The 22,215-nt window shown below is 40.7% G+C and overlaps 2 protein-coding genes across 2 annotated transcripts; both read left to right on the forward strand.

Moving 5' to 3' along the window:
• The first annotated feature begins 5,164 nt into the window (after positions 1-5,164).
• On the forward strand, positions 5,165-14,461 carry spon2b (spondin 2b, extracellular matrix protein). Its single transcript, XM_071529591.1, has 6 exons — positions 5,165-5,273; positions 6,831-7,080; positions 7,613-7,836; positions 9,406-9,597; positions 10,206-10,392; positions 13,294-14,461. The coding sequence occupies exons 2-6, from the start codon at positions 6,843-6,845 to the stop codon at positions 13,470-13,472; spliced, it is 1,020 nt and encodes a 339-aa protein (XP_071385692.1). The 5' UTR covers positions 5,165-5,273; positions 6,831-6,842; the 3' UTR covers positions 13,473-14,461.
• Positions 14,462-18,509: 4,048 nt separating this feature from the next.
• On the forward strand, positions 18,510-21,466 carry LOC139652497 (transmembrane emp24 domain-containing protein 11). The gene is made up of 5 exons (XM_071529595.1): positions 18,510-18,639; positions 19,289-19,380; positions 20,420-20,545; positions 20,845-20,991; positions 21,317-21,466. The coding sequence occupies exons 1-5, from the start codon at positions 18,510-18,512 to the stop codon at positions 21,464-21,466; spliced, it is 645 nt and encodes a 214-aa protein (XP_071385696.1).
• The last annotated feature ends 749 nt before the right edge of the window (positions 21,467-22,215 follow it).

Genomic DNA, 22,215 nt, shown 5'->3' on the forward strand with positions numbered 1-22,215 from the left:
CCAGCATGTATAAAACTGAATAAGTAGAAGCTTCAAGTATTTCCAGATCCCTCCATTTTACAACATGTATTGATATGAAGCTTTGGCTGAGGCTTCAGGTCGAATATTCTTACGGTTGAGTCAAGTTTTGAAAATGTAAACAACTCAACAGGCAGCACTCTACGACGCAACCAAAAATATTAATTAATACTGCTCCATTTGTCTGTTTTAAGTTGAATGTAGCTTTTAGAAGAAGTGCAATACAACTGAAAGTTTTCAAAGATTTTAAACCCCACGAAGCAGTTGCAGGACTTAATTACAATTTTTTTTGAAATTATGGACGTGTGATGATTTAGTGCTGATTCACTCTTTAATGGCTCTGGGCTATGATGGCTCTGAAACATAAAACATAGCAACAAGTCTCAGATGAGATAATAAAGATAATGAATAGTAATGAATATAGTAATGAATATGGCCCACTAGGATGTTTTTTCCCTTGAAGCCAGTAGTTGAGGATGGCCAGCATACAGTTCAGAGTATATTGACTTTGTTATCTAGGGATTCATATTCTACTCACATATCATCCTTATTACCACTGAAATATATAGGATGCTGACAGTACCTCCACCTCCCTACAGCACTAGTTGTGTCAGACACGTGTCAGCTTTGCCCCTCGGCCCCCCGGGTCTTCTTGGTGTTTCCTGACCTATATTCTCTTAGACTCTCCTCCCGTGCTTAATTTGGAAATGATGAGGTCCCGGAACACCAAGGGGTCGGTGTTCCCGCGAGTCGGTGTGGAGGAAAAGGCTCTGGAACATATCAAGACAACAAGAGCATTGGAGGCATGGTGGTGCTCAGTGCAGCCATATAGCTTACTGTAGACCTAACAGCCTAAACATTACGAAATGACCGACTATATGACCTTAGAGCTCCGACTACTGGGGACCTATAACAATATTTTATTATTGTATAGGCTACATAATGCTCATTTTGTCCAAAACGATGTTTTTTTCAAACCTGCCCTTCAAGTAGTGGACTAAAGATATAACTGTGCTGTGCACAACATAAAAATGCCTGCATACTTGGCAACACATCAAGGAAACTGCAATGGCTTCAACCATTTACCAGACAAATTCTGACCCGAGTAGTTACGCATTAATATTCAACACAAATACTTTCATAGGATATCTATTTTGAACATAGGAAACAATGTCAGCGAATAATGAAATGACAGCAATAAAACGTGCCATGGTCGTGCCATGCAGCTAGAAGTCGACCTGAATGCGACACTCAGCTGGACCGCGCTGGTTTTGAAATGCCCACATTGATGTGGGGCTTACAGCCCTTCACTCAACCAATCATATTACCAATTATTTCTGGACACTCAACATAACATGCGCAATGTCCCACATATTTAACTGTGGGACTTACAGGTCCGCACTCTATAATAATTTCTGTTTTCATCTATGCAAATATGAATTTAGATGTTATTGTCCCAGCAGAGAATTTTCCGAAAAATAGTCCACACAGCGGACATATGGACAGCAAATTCAACTGTCTTTTAGCCATGACTCTGTCTGAAGTTTACCATAACACACTCTGCAGAGCAGCTCACTCATGTGTGAAGTGATTACTATACCTTTTGCTACTTTCTAATAGGGTCACCTGTCTTCTTATGGAAATGAGCCAATTCGTTTTTTTTCGTTTTTTTCGGCTTTTGGAAGGGAGGGGAAAGGGAGAGTCAAGTATTGGGATTATTACATGGCAGACAAAAAAAAAAACAAAAAAAAAACTTTCATGCCACCAGAGGTGCCGGGTCCACGCAAATAAGTACCGGAATGCAGGTAGTCCAAAACCGCAAATTAAGCACTGCTCTCCTCTCTGTAGGTATTTACAGCTTCCTTTCAAACACAACAGGACCGCTTCCCTTCCTACACAAACACACTGTCGGCACAGACAGACGCCATCAGTCAGTTCTCAAGGCATATGCTGAAAACATAAAGGAAAAATAGGCCAGTCGTGAGGCTGTTTTATTACCGCAGCAACCTGAGAGGCAATACACAGACTATGCATATGACTTTACATATATAAATTCAACATTCATTCACTGTTTGCTTTCAGGCAGCATGTATGAAATATGGCCATGCTGCAGCTGTAGAAGAGCTATGGTTGGTGCCAAATACAAAACACTTTACAATGGCTTTATTCCAGTGTATTAAGCTATGGAAACACATTTTAAGTACACAATATTACTGTGTAGGTACTTGATGGAAATCTGCCTAATACATAATTCACAGGTTAATACACTGGAATAAGGCCACTGTAAAGTAAAGTGTTGCCTTTCTGTATTTGGCATATTTATGAATATTGGCAAGCAAATGGGATAAAATCAATATGGACAACAAAACTGCAATAAAAGCAGTTTTGGTCCCAATCGTTGGCATCATCACCCATCTACATCCCATCAAATTGCTGCCTACTACTACTATTACTACTATTAATACTACTACTACTACTACTAGTAGTGAAGGATTCAGTGTGTGTGAGTGGAAGCTTGCTAAAAAAGGATCTTGAATGACACTTTTCCTACTCGCTTTATAGAGTAAATACCATGCGTTTGAGTCCAACTCATGAATTAGGCCACACGTTACCCACCCCTCTCACATTTTTCCCTTTTTGCCCTACTGCCCCCGAAAAAAGCTGAATACAATGCAGCTCTGTTTGGTGTGCAAGAGCTGTGAAGGTTATGTGCCATGACGAGTTAATTTTCCCTTTCCAGAGTAATGCTGTAGTGATTGTTTAGGAGATTGCACAACACAAACACACGGGTCATATAAACAGGCTGTGAGACTGAAAACGGTGCTGAGCTCCAGGATCCAAACGACAAATTTTGGCAAGTCATTGAGAGAGTGAGAGAGAGGGCAACTGGGTCATGTGTGTGCATGTGTGTGTGTGTGTGTGTGGGTGTAGGTGTGTTTGTGTGTGTTTGAGAGAAACGTGACCATATGGAAATCATTAGATGTAGGCTGGAAAGCTGATTCAGCATGCTGGTGTGTGTGTGTGTGCGCGCGAGTGTGTATGTGTGTTTGCACGTGAGTGTGTGGGGTGTTGTCTACCACTTCCAGCTTCTTAATATTGCCAAGTTGCTGGTAAGCTGAGCACCAGCAACACCCCCCCCCCCCCCCTTCCATGGCTTGGCTGACAGACTAAAGACGCCCTGCACAGGATCCAGGGGAAACCAGCAGCCTTTATCATCGCTTCCAGTATAGGTGTGGCGCTCACACTTCACACACTGTAAAACACTGGAGGAGAGACACAGCATCCTCTGTCCGGAGTTTTGCTGTGGCAAATGTGACCTAAAATACTTTTTGTGTTTGTAGTGTTGCTTGTTTTTGCAAGGCGATTTGCAGTGTTTATTGGTAGGAAATGTGCGAGGAGTGATAAAAACTGCAACTCAAAACACGTTGTGATGATCTGTTTGATGGCAATTGCTTGAATGTACTCTTTGTTGCATTACAGTGATGATGATTTGAATATGAAATTGAGGTTCTGTCAGTTTTTTTATGGTTGAAGCTGCACAAGGCAAGATTTTCATGTAAAAATCCACCCATCTTATCAGCCTGAATCACAAAGTGGGGCTGCAACAGAAAAGAACATCATGCAACATTGTTGATTCATCCTATTTGCCCAAATTAAATTCTGTTGTCGGGTACGGTCACCGGTGGGAAATCTTCTCTGTGCAGAGGAAGTGACAAATCAAAACTTAAGAGAGAAATACAAAAGCTGTCTCCTATAAACAGCAGTGAGCGAGCGCTCTGTCCAGAGAAAATTGGACCGACCAACACTGGCTGAACCTCTTCACCTCCTCCACCCCCACCTGACAATGAAAAGCAATTTAAGTCTAAGCAGCAGAACAATTCAAACTGTTACCTTCTCATCTACCGTTAAGTGAGGTTTTATGTGGTACAAGTTTGGCGACTGGTCAAAATAGCAATTCCTAGTAATGTTTGTGGAGGACTTATTTTGTAAAATACTTGCGATCAAAAAATCACAAACTTCTGGGGGCTAATTCATTCTTCTCTGTGGAGTTTAATGGGTCTTTACTGTTTTTATGATCTCATTATTCATAGAATCAATACCTTATAGGTGGGGCTCTTGTGCTTAATATCCTTTTTGCCACTGTTAATAAAAGCTTATAATAAAAGCTTATAAAACTATAAAAATGTTTTACCACTGTGAAATAACACCAAATTTTTTAGGTTCCAAACAAGAAATTTAGTTTCTTGATCTAGGAACCAGGTTCATTTAATTATATTAGTACTTTAGTTACATGTGAAATAGATCCCGCCACCCAAAAGTTGACTTTTTGAAGATACAAGCTTTCTGCCAAACCCTATACCGTTTAACAGACACTTTTATCCAACATAACTTAAAGTCCTGAACGACAATATTTGAACTATAGAGGGTGACATGCCTCAAAAACAGCTGAGAAACGTATCTGTTCTACACCCTAAGATTGCATACTCTATAATGCCTCAAGATTTTGCTGGATGATGCTGCAACACGCCTGCCACTATAAGCAGCTGAGAAACCCGTCATGGAGCTACTGCAAAATAAGCAATATGACCATCTATGCATGAGTTAAAAAGCAGCACTGGAATTGGATTTTGCAGACCCAGCTGCAATACGAAAACCTCACCAAGAGACGTCTAGAGAGAACTAGAAAGGCACTATATAAGCCCCATTTGTCATATTTGTAGGTAGCAGTGACCTATCACACTGTGATATGATACTCTACCCACGGAGTTGCACTGGACCCCTGGCTGTGCATCTAGAGCTGCTGAACACATTAGCCAGTCAATGGGTTACTTATGAAGAGGGGGAGAGAAAAGAGGAGGAGGAGGAGAGTGGAGGATGGGGGAAGCCAAAGTCAAAGGGCATGAGAGGGGGAGCAGGGAAGTCGTTCAGGAGCAGATAGTGAGTCTGAGAGAAAAAATGAGAGAGAGAGAGAGAGAGAGAGAGAGTGAGTGAAGGGAAAGTTGAAGAGGGGAGTGGAGCAAGAGGGGGAAGGGGGGAGAGTAAGAGGAAAAGGAGGGAAAGAGGGAGAGGAAAGAGTGAGAGAGAGGGGGTGAACCTCCTGGAAGACATAAATAGGCGAAAGAGGACTTGTAGGCTCGCAGTCACTCTTGCAAGACAGCCACATCCACTGCTCTCCTCCTCTCCTCCTCCTCCTCCTCCTCACCTCCACTCCTCTGCTGCAGTCCTCCACTCATCTGGAATCCTGAGCAAAATCAGTGAGTAGCTTCTCCGCCGCATCCCCATCCTCTCGTCTCTCCACAAAAGTGGGGAAGATGCTAAAGTTTGGACTGACTCTGCATCAGTCAGTGAATGCATGAAAGAATGAATGAAAATGACAGCTGTACTGTAGGAGGCTGCCAAGCATGCATGCAAAATTACTGGCAATTATTTCTGTACTATTGTGGAATTTTATGGAATCATTGTGTGAGAGAAAAAGATGCATATTTACAGAGAGTAAGCAAATGCATGACAAGAAAGTTAAGAGTTTATATGAATGCAATTTGTTACATTCCATAATAATCAGTGTTGCAATACATGCACCTGCAGACATACACACTCTTTTCCCTGTGTAAATATCATGTGCTCAGTTTGAGTGATGTGCAAAGTTGGTGTATACTGCAATAGCTCCCCATTTTATTTAATCTTTATTTTAAAATACAAGAATATAAAAGTACAAATTCTTTAATGACTATGTAGTGCGTAAACTGATTTATTAGCTCTAGCTTCTCATGCATTAGGTGTGATACTTGATTATACAATACATTCAGATTGCATATCACTGTATGTGCATGCTATTCATGTACATATCACTTAGAGGCAAGGATGTGTTTGATAGTGAATGCATGTTCCACCCTGGAACATTCACTGGCAGACATTTTTTAATAAAGCACATTGTCTCTTTGTGAATTAGGGACTAACCACACATGCTTTATTCAAGATAGAGCATGAAACACAGTCTGTTGTGAGCAGGACTTGTGACAGTTGTAGAGATACTGTAGGTAAGTATGCACCATGCAAGAGTCAAGACCAAGTTTTTGGTGAGGTTGCAGGATGGGTGCCATGTTGCTGCCCCCCCTCTCTGGAGCATAAAAGTATTGGTTTGTCAGGATGTAACGATGCCCTCCATAATAGTGCAATGAGACACCCAACAGTATAAAAGTGAACTGGCATCACATTATGTTACTAAACAATAGCCCTGAGGCAGGAGTGTAGAGCGGATCTGCCTGCCACTGAAAACTGCAGCAGCCAAACTCCCACCACATGCATCTAAATTGAATTAATCTAACCGTCCCTTGCTGCCAATCTCCCACTGTGGAACCGAGTTTACAAGTCACAGCTGAGCTGGAGAAACAGTGGAAAATGTTTTTGAGTGAGATTCTTTCCCTCTGACTCACACGCACCACTTGTTAAACCCGACACTGATGCCGCAGCCAGACGCTTTGCCCTTGCACTAATCCTCCCTGTCATTCTTGTCATGTCTCGGATCTGAAAGGGAAAGGACTGGTTGCAAGCAAAAAGGGGGTCATAAATAAAATAAATACGACCTATCATCACAGACTGCAAATCAGAGGAGTGCAGTGATTTTAACAGCATGAGGATGGAAGGGGTGAGTGTGTGCAAGAGAGAGGAAACTACATTATGCCAGTCAGTCCTGAGTATCTAAAATGACATCACTGCTCTCTCTCTTTCCCTCTCTCTCTCTTTGTCTACACCCTTTCCCCTCTTCCCAACATCCCGACCCCCTCTTATCTCCCTCTTCCTCCCCCATCCAGCCCGTCATTATCATGGATACCACAGGAAACACCCTCTCCACCTCTGGGTTTGCGGTCATGATCTTGGCGCTGACTTTGAGCTTCTTGCCCCCCGGCGCTCATCCCATGCCCGTTCCCACAGAAGCCCCCATCTGCACCGCCCCCGAAACCGCCCAGTACAGCCTCACCTTCACCGGCAAGTGGACCCAGGCGGCTTTCCCTAAGCAGTACCCCGTCTACCGCCCCCCTGCACAGTGGTCCAATCTTATTGGTGAGTGTGCAGCAAGTTGGTGTGGAACAGTAATATTATTGGTCAGCATATAGGAACATACATACATAGGAACATATAGCATGTAGAAAGATTTCTTTGATTGGTCATTCCCCATCTACTGACCTGTTGCTCAGTGCCTCAATCTGATTTATGAGTATCGAGCAAGCTGGTGTAAAACAATGCCCTGATTGGTCAGTATACAGGAACGAAATATAGAACAATGTCTCCAATTTGTTAGTAGAATAGAGGATCCTATTGAATGCTGTTCCCAATTGGTGAGTATACAGTAGACTGGTGTGGAATGATGGGAATCTTGCAGTAATGATGATGATGCAGTAAAGTAAGTATTGCCAAAGATATTAGCACATATAATGGCATGCAGCCTCCTTATTTTCAGAATAAAATGACAGCAAACAATGCTTTACCTTCCCATTATGTCCCTTTGCAAAATGTATACGAACTGACTACTGTCAATACCTGTTGCAAGACCTAAACCCTCATCCTCTCCCATCCCCTCTCTCTCTCCTCTTAGGGGTGACGCACAGCTCCGACTACCACATGTGGCAGCGTAATGAGTTTGCCAGCAACGGAGTGAGGGAGTTCACAGAGAGAGGCGAGGCCTGGACGCTCATGAAGGAAGTAGAGGCGGCCGGCGAACGCATCCAGAGCGTTTATGGGATCCTCTCCGCTCCCGCTGTTGTGGGGGGCTCCGGCCAGATGAACACCGAGTTCGAGGTCTTCGCCAGGCACTCCTATGTAAGTCGTTCTAACACCTGGATTCTTTAAATCTGGGTCAGGCCCAAAAATACACCACGGGCCTTCCTCTGATGGGTCAATGCACATCACAAGAGGGGCACGACGCTTTCCTCTGCCTGGGTCAGAGGCTGTGAAACTTAATTACTCAAGAAATGTTAAGAATAATGGCTCTCAAGTGCCTTTTGCCAAAAACATTCCTAGCCCAGGGAAATCTTCAGTCCTATAAGTGTTAGGCAAGGATTCATTTAAACTTTACTGTCTTTTTAAGACAGGGAACTTGCCATACTCCTGCTCTTTATTTGCAGAATAAACCAAATAAACTGCACAGAGGGGTAGATTATGGCACATGGATTTTAAGGCAGGTTGATGCAGTAAAATGGTAAATACTGCTAAACTGTTCCTTCCACATACCACATCCCCAAGAGTGCTTCCAATATGCAATGCGCCTAATTTATGTGTCTGCGAATTATGTAAACTCTGCAGGAGTTGGCTGTTAAACTCCCGGCTGATGAGTCTCCTGGTAGATCATAAAAGAGGGGATACATCTGACCAAACACTGTGTCAGAGTTGGACGAGAAAGGAGAGAAGGGGGGAGGGGGGTTGAGAGAAATGGGAGAGGAGAGAGTTCCTCATGTTAGAAGTATGACTTTTTGGACTATGGATACCCAGTATCTGTAGCATTCATGAAGTCATATGGGAGTGATACATGCCTGCATTAAAGTGAACACATTCTAGCATGGTTAAATATCACATATAAACAGTGGCTGATTTGTTCTCACTTAAGTGTGAGGATGTAAAACACTGTTCCCAAATGAGCCAAATGCTGCTAAAATCTAACTTTGGCTGGTAAAATCCTCAATTTACCCGCCACTTTAACAGGATACCAAGTATCATTTGGAGATCCTTTGCTATTGTAAAATTATAATGGACAGTAAAACCATGTAGTTGTATTTAGGAATCTATCAGTCACTGTGGACAATGGGTGAAAAAGTTTGCTTCCTAGCCTTCTGTTCAAAAATCATTGGTATATAAAGGGGATCCATTATACTTTGTCTCCTCTTGACTCCTTCATGACTGCAACTCTATCATGCAGCATTCATCAGAAGTGGGCTTCATTCATTCAGTCTCAAATACATTTTATTTACAGTGGCTTTTCTTCCAAATCTGAAAATTGAAAAACATTTGCTATAAAATGTTTTTTACACACAGTTTATAAAGATATTACTGAATATGAATGCTTTACCATTTGAAACTGAATTGTAGTTTTAATTTCTATTTAGAAATGGTTGAATGGAAAGTGAATTGACACTGAGCACCATAACCCAGTTCTCGCTCCGTGGCTTTAACCCAGTGTCCTACTGAAAGAACATGAGGTTAACCCATTATCCACTGACAGGCAATGAGCCATCAGCCTATATAAGACCATAAAATAACACACCTGTCTTTCTTCTTCTTCTTCTCTCCCCATTTCATTTTCTCTCCCTATCTCCACCCCCTCTCCTCTAATCTTCCCCTCTTTACGCCCCATCTCCCATCGCCCATGCTCTACTTCCACCTCTCCATCTGTAGCTGTCGTTTATCGTGCGTATCGTTCCCAGCCCGGACTGGTTTGTAGGCGTGGACAGTATTGACCTGTGCGAGGGCGACCAATGGAAAGAGAGCGTGACGCTGGAGCTGTTCCCGTACGATGCGGGAACCGACAGCGGCTTCACCTTCTCCTCTCCGAACTTCGAGACCATCCCACAGGACAGAGTAACACAGGTGGGCCAAGATCTGTGTGAGAAGTGAAACTTGAGCTTAAAGTTGCCCAAGAAAAGTATTGTTGGTACAGAAGTGGACAGTTTAGTGTCCACTTGGGGAAATATAATTTATGTTAATGGTATGAAATGCTAAACCCCAGTCATGACCTTTGACCATTAAAACACACAAAAAGTATTTACTGCTGTTGTAGAATCATAGTAGCTGCATTGTTAATGACCAAATTTGTGAATGGGTGACACTTGTGCATTGAATTTTGACCATTAGATCATCAGTTCAGTTCTTACATTTTTGAAACCTGAAAATTTCAACTTTCTTGTTTACTTTAACAGACAAAAGTTATTGCATTTTTACCAGGTAACGTTTATTACATTAATGGGAAATGTATTATATTAAGAGGATCATTACACTGTTGCATTAATGGTTTATTATGTTAATGGGAGGTTATTATATTAGCAGTTCTAACACTTGGTATATGCTGTTGATAATCATCATGCATTGCCAGTTGTGATTTACTCATCCCCACTCATCCCAATAACTCCCAATCACCACCAACAAGCATCTCCATTTATTCAATCCTGCCATTCCTTGTCATTTTTTCCTCTCTGTAGATCACCTCTTCCTTTCCAAGCCACCCCGCCAACTCCTTCTACTACCCCCGCCTGAAGCACCTCCCGCCCATCGCCAAGGTAACGCTGACCAAGGTAAAGAAGACCAATCAGATCATCAGCCTTCCTCTGGAACCCACCCAGTCCAATCTGCTGCCAACAGGCAACGAGATCGAAGAGAAGCTCATAAGTAAGTCTCATGCAGAATTGATGAAATACTCCTTACACCTAAGCACAAAAATATTGAAAAAACCCAAGCCCTTATCCTATATGGTCAATATCAAAATAAGTACTCCCATTACATCCCAGTACAATATAACAATACTCAAATACAACATGTACAGCACTTGTACATGTGCAGTATTAGTGCAGTTTTAAAACCTTTACAGTTCACTTTTCAAAAACTCTGGGGCATCCTGGTGGATTAGTGGGATTAAGGTGCAGATAATGTACAGTACTTGCAATGTTGCAGGTTTGAATCCACCTCACCTTTCTCACATCTTTCCATCTCTCCACTGTCACTCTTCCATCTATCTCATAAAGCAAAAAAAACAACTATATATGCTTACTCTCTGTTGCCAAGCTCAAAAGCAATGTAAGGACTTTTAACACAATTCTAGGAACTTGTTATTTGCTGACTCATCTGAAAGCATTTGGGAACCATTACAGGCCACACACACACACTGAATTAGATCCAACCAGAAACCAGAGAACCCGAGTGACTGTGGGGCGTCAGAAAATGCCAGGGGCACATCTGGCATCCAGTGCGACAGTCTAAAGATGAGAGACTGAGAAAGTGAAAGAAACTTTTTAAGAAAACACAGCAGAAATTATGTACAGCAGCGTTTCTTAAAGTATGGGGCGTGACCCAAAATGGGATGCAGGCACGTATGTTTTAACAAGGATCCTTAGGTGAAGCTGGATTTACTTAATGCTGTTTCCCAGGCTGTTAAACTTTAAGACCCCCTGTTGCACAGTGCAGTGTTAGTAAAAATCCCAACTGCAACGAACATGGGAAGGTAAAAGAATAGCTTGGAAAAATGGAAATGGAAAGTGTGTCAGCCTACTGGTAAAGCCAACAATGCAGCATTCTGACCAATTGTCTGGATGACTGATGCCCTGCAATGTGAGACAGAGAGAAAAATAATCTTTGACAGCACAGAAAGTCTAAATAGATGACTTGATAGGGGAAAGGTTTTGGACAAGCAGAGCAGATAGCGTGTCAAGCTGGCAGTAAAGCTAACAGCAGTAATCATATCCATTGTGCGGGTGACTGTAAAGGTTTGACTCAGCATCACACTACGAGTCTGTTCCCCTGACTACCCATCAACAAACAAGAGACAGGGGCCAAGAAACTGTTGGGGTTTCCTGCCCCAATCCCCATGGTCCACCCCCCCCCCCCTCCCCTCCATCTGTTTATCCTTCCCCCTCTCCATCAATCTCTACATCTTGTTTATGCCTTCTGCCCAGGGTTGAGAAGATTTTATAATTAATTTCATTACAGATCAGTGATTACCTTGCTCATAATTGTAACCGTGAGCTATAACACTGATGAATAATGAGATGAGTGATCTGATGAATACGCAACCAACCTTGCCCCTTAAGCCCATCCATCCCTTTTCTGTATTCCTCTCTCTCTCTCTCTCCCTCCATCCTTGCCTGTAATGGAAGCACAAGACGAAGGTAGATGTCAAAATCAGCCTCGCTTTGACTTCCTTGTTCCATCCGTCCCTCCGTCCAGCATCCGTACCTCCTCCCATCCTTCTGCTTTTCTACTCTTATTCACTCAGCTCGGTCTGCGATACATATCAGCTGTTTACAAGCTCATACCAAGGTGGGATGAGGGCGCCTGGCAAATGCGAGAGGGCGGAGATGGGGAGAAGGATAGAGAGGAAGAACATAAGACACACGGCATGAGGAGCGAGCTTCAACACTTTCACTATCCAGTAAAGATAAGCTGAAAAAAAATGAATGAAAAATGCAGTCCCATCCCTAAGGAACAGCTGAGGTTCTCTTTAGCAAGGCACTAAATCACAAATCTGCCTCAGTGGAGTTGCACAGTAGCTGTATTATCTGTACTGTTCAGTTTCCATGTGTGAGTGTGTGTGTGTAACTGTAGGACTGTGGAGCAGAGCGGTGCTGGAAACGAGCATGCATAGTCAGCAAAAATTCACTCAATAAATGAAGGTTAAAAAAACAAAGAGTTAGCCGCAATTAAACAAATATATGGCAGTTCAGCCGATGCCAAGAATCTGTAATGAGAAGCTGTATGGATTCGTAAAGATCTGCCTGTGCAGCATGCCAACATTTATTGGAATTCCTTTTCATTATCTTATTTACTTTGGCTTACACAGAAATAAGCCGTGCATAATAGTTAAAAAAAAGCAGTCATGTTTTCTATTATGGCTACACAACATATATCCATGTTTATCAGTTTTCCATTTGCAGCATGTAGTATGAATATACATAAGTCCACTTTTTTAAGCATATTTTTACTGTACTGTATTTGCTCCTTTCTTTTGCAGTCAAACCTATTCATAGTTTGTTTGTTTGTTTCTTCATTCTCACATATAAAAATTTAAAAGAAATGGATACAATATATAATTTGCGAGTGAATGTGAAGGAGAATTGCCTAAATACCCTCCAGGGGCTTGAAAAGTGGCATTCTCCAGGCAGCATATTACAAAAAATAATTACAGCAATGTAAAATACACAATTTGAATGTATCTATAAATAAGTTTAGTATAGTAATGGGTTTAGTATAGTATTCTGTTACATCTCCATACAGGCATCTTGGTAGGAAAATAACAGGTGATTGTAATAAATTAACAGGTGATTATAATCAAATGACAGCCACAGCCAATGAGCTGTGTATATGGTAAAGCATGTGACATCATGGGAATACTATGAATGGGAGACAAATCAAATTACCCACGCACAAGTCTCACCCATTCTCCTAAACAGTGTGGTAAATACAGTATATTGAAAAAAAAAGCCCTGACTTGCAAGAGCTAGAAAGCAATATTGCTGCAAAATCAAATCCCAGTTCTAAATGTTGAAGTGTATTTGCCCCCCCCCCTCCTCTCTGCAGACACGCCCCTGGACTGCGAGGTGTCGGTGTGGTCTCCCTGGGGCTTGTGCAAAGGCAAGTGTGGAGACTCGGGCGTGCAGCACCGCACGCGTTACATCCTCATGCACCCGGCCAACAACGGAGCGGCCTGCCCCCCGCTGGAGGAAGAGAAGAAGTGCTTCCCCGACAACTGCTTATGACTAGGCCAGGAGAGGAGGGAGAAGAAAGAGAGGAAGGAAAAGAGAAGGAAAGAGAGGAAAGGGAGGAAAGGACGGAGACTGAGGAAGAGCACTAAAAGGTCCGCGCTGTTTTCACACAGGACATAAAAAGTGTAGAAAAGGACTCCTCCTTTTCTTCTCTGGCTATGCCTTCTTTCTGTAAGATTGACTGATTGATCAGTTGATTGCTTGGTTGATTGATTAGGGAGTCAGGGTTGGAGTGAGAGGTGTATTGTCTTCAAACACCACCCACAAATGAGCTCACTGATCATCCTCAAGTCATATTGGTAGATCTGAAAGTATTAGAAAGGTGTAGTTTGGCGAAACAGCTAGTAGACACCAATCCAGTTTTCTCAGATCTTCAAAAATGTCTGGGGATCGTTCTTCCCTTCATGCTGAACATTTTTCTTTTCAACACAAGCAATAACTGAAAACACATTTTCACATTATAATTGGGTTTGGAGTATTCCAAAGTTCATAGACATTTGTTTGTTTACAACTCCCCAGTGGCTTTTATCTAATGTAATGGGGAAATTAATTAGTCTAAATGCTACTTAAGATCAATCCCCATCTCCAATAAATACTTAACAGAAAATCCTAATAATATTGGAGCAGACACAGGGGAAATCATGGTGCTTCAGTGGTTTTACTAGCAGAAGACCTACAAGCAGAAAAGTGACTGAAATACATAATGTACTGTCCTCCAAACTATGGAGTATTAAAAACATGATGTTTACAGTGGCATTGTGGTTGTTTTCCTGAAGACAGAGAATATATTTATTGACAGGATTTTAACCTGTAGTGTACAGTATATCAAATTCATATTCTTTTATACTATTGAGGTATTAATTCAATGCAGAAAATAACTTTTTGTGATAAGAAAAAATGTATCTTGCTGTAAAATAGTTGGCTGAATTGTATTGCTGTTTATATGTCTGTATGTTCTCTGCAATGTTCAATAAAGTGTAAATACATCTAAAGATACTGTGAGTTCAATGGTTGGCAGGTTTTAAAAGAGATAGATTCAAATTAAAAAGATGGTTGGTCAGAAAGGGACTGGAGTAAGAATTAAATATTTGCAGTCTCATTACCAAACTCTACCTGCATCACACGATCACACTATCAATTCTCAAATCAGAAAAATAGATTTCCATGATACAGATTACAGTTACATTTGGGCTCCCAAGGCCCAATTGTATTATTGGGGCAGCAGGTCTGTGGGGAGACTGACATGGAGGACATGGGTTTTCCCCAATTGATTTTTTGGAGTTCATTATCCTATTCCTATACTATGTTATTCCTCATATTTACAGCATGTAGTAATGAGAGAAAGAGAAGTGAATAAAATCAATACGGCTAGTGGATAAGCTGAGAAAATCTATGAGTCCCTTAACACATCATCATGGTGTTCTTGATCAATACGTTTATCCCTCACTCAGTGGCCAAAAGTGGAAATCTGTGGTTTTACTGGCAGCTGTGAAGCAGGGCAAAAAGAGCGAGTGCAGTCAACCTACACGGTGTTAATATAGGTAACAGTCAGTGTTGGGGAGTAGTGAACTACATGTAATTTACCTAGTAGTTTAACTACATTTTGCAGTAGCTTGCTGGTAGTTCAACTACATTCATATTTGCATAGTGATTCAAGTTAAATTACTTTTTTGCCATTTTTTGTGTAGTTAACTACTGAAACTATAAACTACAAACAATTTTGGGCCATAAAAGGAAAGGAATGATTTTTGATTTTTATTTTACCACTACTGTAATTGAACCCCCTTTGACCAGCCCCGCCCCCTTTTAGAATTCATACTGCGGGAGCGAATGGGGAGTAAGCATTCCATTGTACTTGTTACACATGTCAATAAATGATTATTGCTATTTATTAACAAATGTTCAGAGAAATTGTTGCATGCTATTTTAGAAGTTACCTGCTAACTGAGTAATCCTGCTTGCTGCAAAACCCCCACCTGGACTCTAGTTTCTGGAAGGCAGGTGTCTGACTGATGGACATTGTATACAAAACCAAAGCTGACATTCCTTGCACTTTCCCATGAATATTGAGGTATTTTATTTTTTGGTTTATGTATGACCTGTGAACAAGTGGGCACTTTTTAAACTCAATTGAGTGGCATCTTTTGCTGGCATGTGACTTTTTTGTATTATATTTTGTTATAATTTCGTATCACATGTACATTGTCAATTTGATATTTTTTTTTTACAAAGTAGTTTGAACTACTTTTTCTAAGTAGCTTTAGTTAACCAAACTAGATTTCTCCCTAGGGTAGCTTTGCTGTAGTTCAACTACTTCCAGTGTGAAGTAAGTGGTAGCTTGCAGAGCTATGCTTTCAAAGTAGCTTCCCCAACACTGGTAACAGTATAAAAAGCAGCTTTTTCAGCACATAACCACAATAATGCAAGACACACTAAGTTATTGGATGTATATACCACTTGAAAAGTCATGTATAATTAGATCTAGCATAAAATAAATGCTGTACAAGACCTATGTGGTGTAAATGCGTGTGTGATCCAAAGCCAGTTTAGTTGAGTCTTAATGAAGCTAATCTAATATTTTTGTTTAACCTCTGTTTTCTTTATTTTTGAACAACTGTGACACTCAGTGGGTCGAGCCAGGGTTAAAGGGCCTATTACCTCTAACTCTATTATGAAGCTTAGCGGCTGCATTCCCACTGAGGTCACCCATACTGAGAAACTATGCAATCACTATACTTGAAATATGGATAAAATGGATATAGGTGCTCACCAACTATTTATTTAAAATGGATAAAACTGTCTGTCCAATAATGATTTAGATATGAATGAAATACAAAATCTCCAAGGCTCCAACAGCTCATTTTATGACACAATGGTTGACATCCAGCACTGTACAGTGTGCAGTGCATCCCACTATGAGGCAGGAGGAGTTGATGGGCAGAACAGACACCAAATCCACAGAAAGTGACCTCGTTCTCAGAAAAGGGTTTTTGGGTCCGGACGAAGCAACACAGCTTCAAACAGTTCAGCAAATGGCTTCTTCAGTGAACGATGTTAGTGCAAATATGTAAAACAGATAAAATTACTGCCCCCCTTCCCCCTCCCCTCCTCCCTCCCCCCACGTGACATAGAAACCATACTGTAGGTGACAGATTGAATAGCAATAGGAACCCAACATCTGGGTGTATGAGGGGCTTCCTTCCGTTTTGAACGACTCGCTGAACCTTGGCTCCATTTTTAAACTAAAGACAAGTGAGGGGAAAATTACTGAGATAGAGTAGCAGGAGAAACAGGAAAAAGAGGAGATCCGATTCCTGGTTTCCCTTGAAGGATGACAGCATTTGCATCTGCTAAATCTGAGAGGGGTTATAGTACAGTGTATACCCAGTATATATAGTAAAGTATAGAGTATATTATAAGGTATAATCTCAGTGGATTCACAATTCAATCGGTGTGTTCAGGATAGACAGGAGGCAGGGCATCAGATACACATATACATATAGCCACCATGCAATAATATTTACTATATACAACAAAATCAATACGTAAAATTCAATAAAATAGAAAAATAGAGTACAAGTGCTAGTGGTTTGTATATCCCAGAGAGGGAAATACTGTATGAACTGACTGGGTGGCAGAGAACAGTATATTATATAATTCACAGTATTTATTAGTTCATTTATTTAGTTCATAGTATATTCTGAGTTTTATATTGTATGTATTTATTGTATGATGTTTTTGAATAAATTAGATAGAGAGGTAGAGTAGGAAGAAAAGAGATTCCTGCTTTTTCCTGGTTGAATGATGACAGAATTTGCAGATCCTAAATGTGAGATGGGTTTAAAATCAAATCTAGTATTTTAAAGGTAGGTGTAGTATTTGTATTGAAAGTGTGTAAAGTTCAAAACTACTGAAGTGTGGGAAGAGAAAGAGATCTGATTCTTGCCTTCCTTTTGAGGGATGACAGCATTTGCAGATGCTAAATATGAGAGGGGTTCATTCTAGCGAAGTGTGCTGGTTTGCTTTATACTACTTAAGTGGCCGCATCTGATACTTCAAAAGCTACTTTACTGTATAAGTTATTAATAAGTGATCACAGTGTTTTAAAGGTTTAAATTCTCCCTTAGAAACAAGCAATAATTTACCTCCTCATATAAACATTATATCAGAAGATAAAAAGTCAAAAGAGGTCAGATTGTTTGTGATTCTTTTTTGCATCTTGCAGAAAAAAAAAAAGATTTATCATTTGGCACATAGCTCAAAATAAACCACTTTTGATTTAGTGTGGTAAATCCAGATCTAGCCCTATAGTCCTCCTAAATCCCACTTGGCCCTGTGGTTGGAAAGAGGCTACTGTTAACATGCTTAGTGAGTTTTTCCCCCAGTGGTTTAGCATCGCTTATCATGACTGGCCTCAGTAAACACACTTGGCTTATGCTAGAGGCCCGGGCCAAGTACTGATTGGTACGTTTTCTTCACTGTAATGATTATGGAAATTGCTGCGTATGCCAGGAATAGGTTTGAAAGGCCAGGATCTTATACCCATTTCCATACTGGTGATAACACGTATGCAGTATCATAAACATGTAGGAGATACTGTTCGATATTCAGTATCTAGTGCAAACGTTCTATCCCAGCTCCAGTCAGTCTAGCTAGTCTTATCAGCTTTGCTATTGGCTCCCAGTTGAACCAGTCACAACACCAGCAGAATGTCTCGTCACTCAAAGCAGCATCTGTGACTTTCTCACACTAGAACTTTCTCCCGTACAGCCTCAAGGTTTAATATATGCTAAGGGATTCAGGTATTTGGCTGTAGTCGATGTAATGTAACTACAGCCTTGTCTTGTAATCTATCTAAAATCAATCAATCTTAATTTCAGGTCATACAGACATACTTCTAGACATATTGTAGTTTGTTTGACTTTACAGGCAGTCGACACTGACAGACTCTTACAGCAGCATTTTGTCATTGTCAGTTGTATTGCAGTTTAGTGGTAGTTTTGTTTATTTGCCAGAACACAGTGGATGAGAATGGGTTTGCGAGGCGTTGGGTTTTTCCTCCAGTGTTACCTGATGCTGGCAGCAGCCATGTATTTTGATCTCGGAGAGCAGGAGGAGAAATGCATCATTGACGAGATTCCTGAAGACATGCTGGTGACCGGTGAGTCCTGGGAAGAGGGAATTTCTCTATAGTGTCATTCACATTCTCAACGGCAATGTAACTGTAACGCAACAGTAATATTATATAGGCTTCCATGATATTATATCTAATTCAATACATATAATTGCAGTTGGCAAACAATGCATGATTATTGCTGACTTGGCTTATACTATAATCTTCTACATTGTCAAAACAGTATAGTCTTCTTTTAAATTACATATGTTCTGTGTTTAAACAACAACAGAACGCCACAGAAATTTAAAGCACTTTGGGGAAATATAAATGCATTACATAGCCTCCATTTATTCTACTAGTGAATGCAATTGCAACAATTACAATCAGAGAGAGAGACAAGAAGAAGAATGCTACATGTGTAAAAACTGTGAAGTAAAGTTCATACAATTACAGTAAACTATTACGCTATTATTTCTGGCTTGGGCTGGCTTGTTATTTACTGTGTGTTTCAACAACAATCACATGTCAAAAGTAATGTAAAGCGCATGACTTTTAAAAAGCACAACAGAAATAACACATCATCTCTATTCATTTTAAATGCTTAGTCTAAGTCACAAATGTTACAGGCTTGGTATTGACCTTGACTCATTGCTGTGTGTGTGTGTGTGTGTGTGTGTGTGTGTCTTTCCCTCAGGCTATTTCTTGCTGGAGCCCTGGGATTTGAAGACGTACACCAACTCCGCTCACCTGGGCGTCACTGTGCAAGTGCGAGACCCAGACCATGAGGTACTGGACTCAGAGGAGAGCTTTATCACCAGGCCAGTGACACACAAACACATGTGTGTAACAGTACACTAAAACATGTGGCTTCTGGTTTTCCCCCGTCCAAATATGACCAAACAAGGCCGAAACAAGCTCTGCAAGGTTTGATTACTTGGACACTAGTTGGACACAGCATAACGTATGACGTAATCCCCAACATCAGTGGTGGGAAAAGTACTCAATTCCTTTACTTAAGTAAAAGTAGCAATACCATAATGGGAAAATACTCCATTAAAAGTAAAGGTCCTCAGAAGTTTACTTAAGTAAAAGTATAGACATATTAGCAGTAAAATGTACTTAAGTATCAAAAGTAAAAGTACTCATTCTGAAGAACGGTCCCTTTCAGAGTGTTAAATTGTTGAAGCATTAACCTGTAAGAAGTATTTTAATTTAACTGCTCTATATACTGTTGGGGAGTTTAAACTCTAACATTGCAACATATTTTCTGAGCTTATCGTATGTTTTGCATGTAAAACCTTATTCTGCAAAGTAACTAGTAACTACAGCCGTCAGATAAATGTAGTGGAGCAAAAAGTACAATATTTCCCTCTGAAATGCAGTGGAGTAAAAGTATCACAAAATGGAAAAGTAAAGTACCAAGTACTTGAATAAATGCATTTGGTTACTTTCCACCTCTGCCCAACATGTAAAACAGTGTTTCATGACCCAGAGACAAAGTCAAACCTCCTCAGAATATTTTGTAATATCAATAATATATATGAACACCAATGAGAAAATCTGCCAGCTTTCCTTAATTCTTAAAATTTCTCCTTTTACTGGAAGAGATTTTTTGCAGGACACTGAATATGTGTATTTTCCTATAATAACCTCATAATTTTCTCTCACTCTAATTACTGTTGTCTAACACAGTGGTTCCAGGTGCATTAAAAACTGTCATATTCTTGAGGACCAAAAGAAAGAACCTCAACCCCATTTTGTTTCTGACCCATAGTTTAAGAAACGCTGGTCTAATAGTCTCTCTCTCCTCTTTGCCGCTCTGCAGATTTTGATGTCCAAGCGTTACGGAAAACACGGTAAATTCACCTTCACCTCTCACGCCTCCGGTCAGCACTTCCTCTGCTTCCAGACCAACTCCACCAGGTTCTCCGTCTTCGCTGGAGAGCGGCTAGTGAGATCTGTGGACACACACAATACACACACACACAACACACACACACACACACAAAGTTACTAAACTGAAACACAGTGAGAAAGATCCAGCAACAGATACAGTACTGCAATATTATGCTTAGTCAATTAGGTGCAGACAAATGACTCTCTGCCCTCCCCTCTTTTACTCCTTATATGTAATTCAAATACATTAAGATGACAATATTCATATTTGTAATGACCAATTATAAAGATTTTTGATGTTGCAGCTTGGCCAGAGAGTGAAATCACTTTAACTCTCCTCCATTCGCTGTACAGAAGCTGCATTTGGACATTCAGATGGGAGAGCACTCCATTGACCCCAATGTTGACAGGACCAAAGACAACCTGCAGTTCATGGAGAACAGCCTCAGTCACCTCATAGACCAGATGATGTACATCACCAGGCAGCAGGAGTACCAACGGGTAAACAGGCACTATTTTCACTGTGCTAATAGCAAATGTGATAATCCTTTGATCCCAGAAGGGGGGAATTCATATTTTCACCTGCCTCTTCCCCGCGGAGCAACAATTAACAGAAAAACATTTCCAAAAAGAGCTTTTGTCCCAGCTGAGCAAATGTTCATGTCTCACTCTCTCCTCCATTTCCCCCTCCCCTCCTCCTGTCTAGGAGAAAAAAATTCAACTTTCCAACGATTAAGAGCAGGATTTCCTCATTTCCAAAAAGTGATTCAACTTGACAACATGCCTTTTGTCTCACTCTCCCCTCCATCTTTTTTCTCCCTTGCAGGAGAAAGAAGAGATGTTTCGTCAGATTAGCGAGGACACCAACAGCAACGTGTTGTGGTGGGCCGTGGTGCAGACCTCCATTCTGCTGTCGGTGGGCTTCTGGCAGATGAAACGCCTCAAAGACTTCTTCATCGCCAAGAAGCTGGTCTGAGGACGGCCTTTAACCTGTCAACACGGTGCTCCATGAGCTTACAGCATGTCCTGTCTTCACCTGCTATAAAAATCCCAGCAGGGTGCATAGAGGATGCTTTATGTCTAGAAATAGTTCCAAATTAAAAAGGTTCTCATTGCCAAACAGCTGGTGCGATGGATCTTGAATAAGATATGGGTGAAAAATATATATGGCAAACACAGAGATGTGAAGAGCATAAGTGCAATGTTGGAGAACTGTCCATCTACATTGCCAATGTTGTCTGTGTATCATAAATTTAGCTATTAATGAACATATTTCTATTCTAAACGCTCTGTTTGCAATAGTTGCATACAAATTGGCCTCACCAAGAGCATCAACAATGTTCAACATGACTGAATTATCTAATCTATTATCAGCAGTATTACATCAGATGCAATATACAGTCTACTTAATGAAAAGAATAAAAGTTTGAAAGAGAATTGTCATGTCATGTTTCTCATTTTAAAGAGTAGCTTGTATGTTTACCTCATGTTCAAATATTTATTCTGAATACAAAAAAAATCAAATAAACTGTTCAAAATGTTATAGTAAAGCTATAGTAATAGTAAAGTGGCCTATAATAGGCATGTAAGTTAAATTACTAGATGATAGAACAATGAAAGTATAAGATAAATAAAAAAAATAAAAAATAAAAATTAAACATGAAATAGAGAAGACGAAAACACAGACGAGTAACAATACTGTAAAAACGGACGTGATGACGTGAC

This window comes from Centroberyx affinis, unplaced genomic scaffold, assembly GCF_046629955.1.
Source record: "Centroberyx affinis isolate AG114_WGS23_722 - 3 ecotype Tasmania unplaced genomic scaffold, CSIRO-AGI_Caff_v1 ptg001803l_1, whole genome shotgun sequence".
Taxonomy (NCBI): domain Eukaryota; kingdom Metazoa; phylum Chordata; class Actinopteri; order Beryciformes; family Berycidae; genus Centroberyx; species Centroberyx affinis.